This window comes from Lineus longissimus, chromosome 2, assembly GCF_910592395.1.
Source record: "Lineus longissimus chromosome 2, tnLinLong1.2, whole genome shotgun sequence".
NCBI lineage: Eukaryota > Metazoa > Nemertea > Pilidiophora > Heteronemertea > Lineidae > Lineus > Lineus longissimus.
The window spans coordinates 6783856-6791668 of NC_088309.1; the positions used below are offsets into that span (position 1 = coordinate 6783856).

The window sequence follows — 7813 nt, forward strand, 5'->3', positions numbered from 1 at the left end:
TCCATTACCAGTTTCCAAAATGTTGGGTAGGCAGCCTGTCTCTGGACGTTTCCCCATGTCAGACCAAGCTACTTCATCTCAGGCTCCATTACCAGTTTCCAACGTGTTGGGTTGGCAGCCTGTCTGGATGTTTCCCCAAGTCAGACCATTTTTAGCTACTTCATCTCAGGCTCCATTACCAGTTTCCAACATGTTGGGTTGGCAGCCTGTCTGGATGTTTCCCCATGTCAGACCAAGTTACTTCATCTCAGGCTCCATTATCAGTTTCCAACATGTTGGGTTGGCAGCCTGTAACTGGATGTTTCCCCATGTCAGACCAAGCTACTTCATCTCAGGCTCCATTACCAGTTTCCAACATGTTGGGTTGGCAGCCTGTCTCTGGACGTTTCCCCATGTCGGACCAAGCTACTTCATCGCAGGCTCCATTACCAGTTTCCAGCATGTTGGGTTGGCAGCCTGTCTCTGGACGTTTCCCCATGTCAGACCAAGCTACTTCATCGCAGGCTCCATTACCAGTTTCCAACATGTTGGGTTGGCAGCCTGTTCCCTGGATGTTTCCCCATGTCAGACCAAGCTACTTCATCTCAGGCTCCATTATCAGTTTCCAACATGTTGGGTAGGCAACCTGTCTCTGGATGTTTCCCCATGTCAGACCAAGCTACTCATCTCTGGCACCATTACCAGTTTCCAACGTGTTGGGTTGCCATGTCAGACCAAGCTACTTCATCCCAGGCTCCATTACCAGTTTCCAACATGTTGGGTTGGCAGCCTGTTCCCTGGACGTTTCCCCATGTCGGACCAAGCTACTTCATCTCAGGCTACATTACCCGTTTCCAACTTGTTGGGTTGGCAGCCAGTCTCTGGATGTTTACCCATCTCGGACCAAGCTACTTCATCTCAGGCTCCATTAAAGTTTCCAACATTGGGTTGGCAGCCTGTCTCTGGATGTTTCCTCATGTCAGACCAAGCTACATGCTCACCAATATGAAGATGTCTCTTCTTAGTCCTGAAGAGTTTGAACTGATGCATACCCATCCTGAACTTCAGGGCAACACTGACTGAGCCTACTCAGTAACTTGTACGAGGAGAGGAGCACACATCTGACCAGGGTGTTCGATATGGTCCATTCTGAGATGTTTGAAAGACAGATACTAGTATCTGTCTTTCAAACATATATTGGTGAGCATGTCTGATAAAGGGGCTAATGATCAGTTCACAACAATTAAAGATAAAGTGAACTACACCACCTCGGCTGATGGGAAAAGGATAGGCTTTCCAAAAGAGACCTGGCGCCACGCAGTAAAGGAGATGAAGTATCTGTATACGTGGCGGATCTCATATTCTGACCACACAAATTGGATACTGTCCTTGACAGTGTTTTTGGTTGTGACATGTGTCTTGTCGTGTTCAAACACTTGAAGGAGGGTTGATTAGTGGTATGGTGGATAGATTGTCATTCCGAGCAATAGAAGTTGACTGCAAGGCATCTTTTAAAGGAACCTATTGTCTGGTACACACAGACTGAACTGATGTTGCTCAGGTTCCTCAGGGCCATATGAAGGACCCCTGGGACAGAAAGCAACAGGTATGTCTGTGCAACCTGAGGACTGAGCGAATGGCCCATGTCCCAACCATCATATTAAGGAGAGCACTTGTCACTCCCGAGGGTTCTTTAATAGAGAGGTTCCACTGTATAGTATCAAAAGAAAACAAGTTTTCATACAAATTAATTTTATTGTGATCTTTGCACATGACATAAAATGCACATAAATGCTATAATATAAATGTGTGTCCCTGAGACACCTACCGGGTACATTAAAAATCTTTTTGAATTCTCTAATCTCATTGAGTTAAACATGAAGTCCTCTAAAACTTAAGAACATTTTGTACAGCAGAGCACATAAGTATTGCACCAATGTCTAACACCCACAAACACGCATTCAATCTATAAATAGCTTGCCAGTAATCAGGGGAGCTATTTGCAGACAATTGTTGTCACCCAGCCTCCAACAAAACTGAGACTAGGGGACCAGAGAGGCTGGTTGACCAGGCAACAAAAGATTGTGATCATCAAACTGAGATTATATGTTTGATACAAGTGAAGACATTGCTATCCATGTACCGTACAGACATGATTACAGATTTTCCCATTTCATGAACAACTAGTTACAATACATGAAGAGGACATTAAATATGCATTAAGAAACATATATCATGGTACTCTAGAGCAAATCACTACTATATGGGCCGGAATTTAGGGCTGAATTAGAAATCAATAGTACACCATAATACAGCTACTTTAGGTTTTAATCTATTCACCAAGACTTACTGCCAACACTGATTTATCTGGTGGGGACTGGTTTCCTTAGCCATGGTCAGCTACCCGTCTAACTCTAAGAGAAGGAAAACTCAAATATATGACACCACTCCCCAAACGATTCAACCCTTGCGTACAAAAGTTGTAAAAAAGAATTTGTCTGATGTAAAGGTTCTTTCTGACATAAAAATATAGACGTACATGTCTCATGAATTTTGAGATTCACCACATGAAGAGTTCAGACGCAAAAACCACTTAATCCACTAACAGATCTTTCCAAGTAAAACATAATGGCAACTTGTCTGATGTCTCTCTAAGGGTTAAAAGTGACATTTTATAAATTTGATACATGAGTTCCAAAAGGATTTTTCGGGTTTGGAATAAAATGGATTGATACTTAGATCCGGGTTTCTGTCACCTTAATTTTACCAGAGCCATCTCAATTTTTTTCGGAATGGCGTTTCCCTGCTTTGGCAACTGAACTCTTCAGATTTTCTGCCACAGATTCACATGATTAAGGCTTTTGGTCATCTGAGAACTTCTTCCGTTTTGGGTCAGGATATTGTGGGTTCTCAATCACACCCTTACCAAATTTCAACTCGAGAAAATCCTTGACATTATTTGGGGAAGATGCCTGCAGTCCAACAAAAGCAATCTTTGTCAGGGGCTTCAAGTACTTTTCTGGGAATTCACAGTCCTGCTGATGAGATTTCATCCAAGTATTTTTGGTCATTATTCCATTCTTGGGAAAAAACGGAAAAATGTCTACATGGAGATGATTTGCATCACTAAACTGAACTCGGTAGAAATCACCCTCATGCTGCTTCGATTTTTCCCAGACAAAACCATCATCATCAACAATTGACTGAAGTTCACAGTTTTTGAGTAGCGGTAGTTTCGGAATGTCCTCTTGATAAATACCGATATCAATGTCATAATCCCACGGTATGATATCACCAGAACGAGCAGCTCCCAAAAGACTTCCACCCTCGAGCCAATATCGGACACCAGCATTGTCTAAAATGGTGAACACGTGCTTAGCGGTTTCTCGAAGGTGTCTAAGACAGCACGGTGGAGTCCAGCGCTCTTCAAAGATGAACTCTGGCATATCGGCATACACCGAACCAAAACATCTAGTAGTATCCTTGTGACATCCATACCACTCCTCAAGGCCATTGGTCCGAACAACCTTCTTGAAACCAAACCTCTTGTACAGGATACGCAACCTCTCCTTCTCATATATATTATGCTTCCACTTCCTATGATCATCAGCAAGGTATCCTTCATGACGATAAAATACAACTTTAGCAATCTGTATTTTCCAGTTCCGCAGAGCACTCTGAATGAAAAATGCCTCTCCGAATGGCCTGGCAAATGGATCAGACAGATTTTTCATAATACTGCTTGGTATCAATAAAACAGAATCCACTGCGAGCCCGTCACAACTCCCAGGGTTCAAAGATATAGAATACGTCAGAGTCCACTCCCTAAGGTTTGGCTCAATGGCTAAGAAATCAGAGTCTTTCAAAGCACTGCCAGCTCCTGCTACTATCAATTGTACAGCATGATTACTCTTCAGCATAACAATCAAGGAGGCTATTGTTTGTGAACTGTCTATCACAGTACCGTCAGGGACAAACACCACATATTCTGAATCAATGAAATTGAGAGGCTGTAGAGCGGAAAATGGTTTGTCAGGAGCTAATTTAGTAACTACCATTTTCACATTTTTGGAATCAATATTTATGGAAGGATATGGAAGATGATCAGCAACTATCAAAATCTTACAATTGGGGAAAAATTTTACAATCACGTCAACAGTCAATTGCACACTGTTCCCAAAGTCTTCGAATTCGCAAATTACAAATGTAACAGACTCCTCACATAAGTTTTTAACTGCAACGTTTTCCTGAGAGCCCCTCCTCGGGTGCTCAAGACTGTCAGACTTTTGTCGATGAAACATGAAATACAGAATCAGAATGTTTACCACCACAACGCCACACAGGAAGGACTTCCTTGCAAATTTCGTGCACCTCATTGTAATTTTTCGACAAATTCCCAAAAAAGTATGGTAGTCAACTCCCTGATCTTCCGGTAGCAAGACGATCCATCCGCCAATCAGTAATGAGTAAGCTGCGTAATCATCCTTACTATCATCACTTTGTCATCCTCGCTCATCAGACATCTCTATGATCACCCCAATGACGATGATGATGATGATCGACCCTCGCACTGCAAGCACTAGAGACTCATTCAGATTCATGAGATAGGTAGCCTACATGTAAAGATGTACTGAAGACATTATGTCAGATAAGGCCAAATATGTATTGTCTGATTACCATTGAATCAACAGGTATTCCCATCAATCTGTAGCTCAAAACGTTGCTTTGGTATATTTCCTTTATGTTGCATTTATCGAAGTCAATTACTTTGCTCTACAATAGCGACAAATCATAATCTCATAGATGACATGAACTTCCTTGTGTTTACCTCATGGGCGCTGACATATTGAAGGGAGGTCTTATTTTTATCAGAATAATCCGTAAATTACTTTATTTTGTTTTACCTGTTGACACAAAACTAATACGTTGTTCATATTCAGAAAGAATATTTTGATGCTATGAATACGATTTACATCCACAGCAATGTCAATATATGGCTGAAAAATTAGTTTTTCCGATAATTTGTTGTTAAAAGTAATGCTCCCAGAGTTCGAGAACGAGGCTTACACCGGGAAATCCAAAATGGAGGTGGTGGAACAAAATATTGAAAATAATGAACAATATGATGTCGAAAGTGAGGCAAATGACAAATCTTCAGCTTCAAATCCAGCTGAAAATGAAAGCGAAGAACCACAAGAAGAAACTAAACGAACAAGACTTCTGAGAGCGGCCTTATCAAAAGTTGTGCAGAAGTATTTATCTTCAAGCAGGTCTGTAAAAATGCATGCATATTCATTGCATTTGCATACGCCATAGGGGCCTACAAATGCACAGGATGTCCCAAAAAAAGTGCACTTGAATCATCAGCACAGCAGTCACTTTCAATAAGTCCATCTTTTGGCATCTGGCAAAATTTCAAGGCGACAATTAATTTTGGAGTTTACGTAAAGTGCTCAGCTCAGGATTCCATAAAATCTTAAAGGGTATCTTTTTAAGTATAAACAAACATTTGTGTGTTCCAGGTTGTCATTGTTTGCAAAAGCATACAAACCAGTGTTCAAGAATAATCCAAAGGAGTTGAAGTCTATTGTTGAACAGCTCAATCACTTTATGGAAAAGGATCTCACAGTAAGTCAGCTTTCTGGTATTGTTTCTGTATTGTTAGAAACATTTACTACCGTTCACGGAATGAGTAAAGTTAAGTAAAATGTATGGAACATATTTATTGTACTGCATAACTTTATCCTAGTTCAAGGTAGTACAACATTTAAAAGCACATCTCTTTTTTTAGTCTAAATCGTTTGTTATATTTTTGGTGGCCTAATCACTTGACATCTTCCTTTGTAATTTTAGTTACTTAACCAATACAACTTACTAATTTTCTTTTTTGTTTTATGACACATTGAATTTGCAGTGCATAAATGGTTGTTTTAATCTCTTTTCAGAGTGAAATAAATAAAATGTTTGATGAAGAGAATCTTCCTGATATCCTTCGTGAATTCGATAAGATAATTGCTGAAACACCAGACCCACCAAAGAAAAAATGGTAATTCAACTGTTTGCAAATGATACGACTTGAAGAAAAGGTCCAAACATACAAGAAGACTTCCAAGGAACTGAAATTCCTGGCTCTTTGTGCGATTGTGGCTGCCTTTGGTTCTCCAGAAAGGTTTCTGGATAGGCTGGATAATAATGTTTGCGATTGTAAAGCGCTTTGAGACAGTAGATATTACGGTGAAAAGCGCTATATAAGAACTCACTATCATTATTATTATTATTATCATTATTATTATTAAGTAAACAAAGACATCCATTTATCTTAGGAGACCTTCTGGCGACCCAGAGAAAGACCTGGCAGCCCACATCGTCCCTGAATACGAGAATCACGCGTCCAAACTTGAAAAGATCTTGAGTGACATTGTTGAGGAGAACAAACAGCTGACGTCTGCTGTGTTGCAGCGTAGGAAGTGCCTTCTGGATACCGTGAAGCACATCCAGGTTATCAAAGACGAGATGACGCTGGTAGGATCTTGTTTTGCTTTTAACCCTTTCTGCTTCACTGTTGACCTTGACAGCAGAGAAGGCATTGAACAACTACGCAGACCTAGTCTCCATTGGGGAAAGAGGTGGTCAATCAGATGGCACCCAATCGAATGTTTGGCACAAATCCGACAAAAATAATAATTTTAAGGTGCGAAAAACTTTGGATATTTACAGTACAGCATAATTTTCAAAGCTTTCCCTGTCCTTGGTGATATTTCTTTACCTTCCTTTTGCTCCTCTTTGCAGGTAAGCAATACCATCGACCTTGAGAACTGATGAATCGTTGTGGCTGCAACATTAGGGAGGATGGAATTTAAAATCTTGCTTGTCTTTGTTGACTGCTGCAACTAGCGTTAAGGCTGCTTTTTCTATGATAACTTGTATAAATACTTCTGGATAAGGCAGTGAAGATGGCTTTCTCTGATCACCAATGAAAAATGATGAATATTCATTGTAGATCCTGAAGTTTATCTTTTGCTCAATGTGTACATTTATTATCTATTGGCTTTTTTGAAATGTCCTTCAAGAGAACAATTACGGTATGTCAGAAAATTGACTGAGCATTTTCAGTTCCAATTACTTTTATTGTACGTGAAATTCACAATTCACTTTTTTGAAACTCACTATCTACACTATCTACATTACATCTTAATACAGTTGGTAGAACTACAAAAAGAGGTATTCTACTTGCATTGCAATATGGCAATCTGCTGATGAGGTTTATTGTCGAGGTTGGTTGGTCCACAGGACTATGATATTTTACCCTAACAACACCTGTACACCTGTGCGTACTGTTGAATCTGATCACCGTGGCATAGCAATGTACTTGCAAGAACCAGCCTTGCCAGATATCAACTTCTGTTACCAATAAAGCTTGAACATAAAATTAATGTCTTGTCCACAATAAAGTGTCACGTCTCTTTAGGACGTGAAGAGTTACCATCAGTGTAAATCTTGTAGGTTACCCGAAGCCATATTTCAGTAGCCTGGTTATGTGCACCCTACATCGCCTTTAAGCGCTGCACAAACGAGTGATTTATGTTGCTGCGACCTACGATTATAATCGCTGCTCTGTGCGACAAAAACATCTCTCCACTTTCAGTAAAACCGGTAATTGCCAGGTTTGATATTGATTGCACTCACTGATTCTTGTCACAGGCACCTGAAATGACAACTGCAAACAAGCATTTTTTGTTGCATGCAATCATGATTGCAGGTTGTAGTGATTAAAATTACTTGTTTACAGGGCTCTTTATGTTCAGGCAATTTTCACCCAAATACCGTATGTTTG

General features: G+C 40.3%; 2 protein-coding genes across 2 annotated transcripts; one reads left to right on the plus strand and one right to left on the minus strand.

Annotated features, from left to right (window-relative positions):
- Positions 1 to 1748: 1748 nt before the first annotated feature.
- On the minus strand, positions 1749 to 4812 carry LOC135483592 (ribitol 5-phosphate transferase FKRP-like). The gene has a single exon (XM_064764567.1). It carries the CDS (start codon positions 4353 to 4355, stop codon positions 2832 to 2834), a length of 1524 nt encoding a protein of 507 aa, XP_064620637.1. The 5' UTR covers positions 4356 to 4812; the 3' UTR covers positions 1749 to 2831.
- A 249-nt stretch (positions 4813 to 5061) lies between these two features.
- LOC135482434 (polyamine-modulated factor 1-like) lies at positions 5062 to 7753 on the plus strand. The gene is made up of 5 exons (XM_064762420.1): positions 5062 to 5249; positions 5502 to 5607; positions 5925 to 6025; positions 6303 to 6501; positions 6769 to 7753. The coding sequence occupies exons 1-5, from the start codon at positions 5062 to 5064 to the stop codon at positions 6796 to 6798; spliced, it is 624 nt and encodes a 207-aa protein (XP_064618490.1). The 3' UTR covers positions 6799 to 7753.
- Positions 7754 to 7813: the final 60 nt, after the last annotated feature.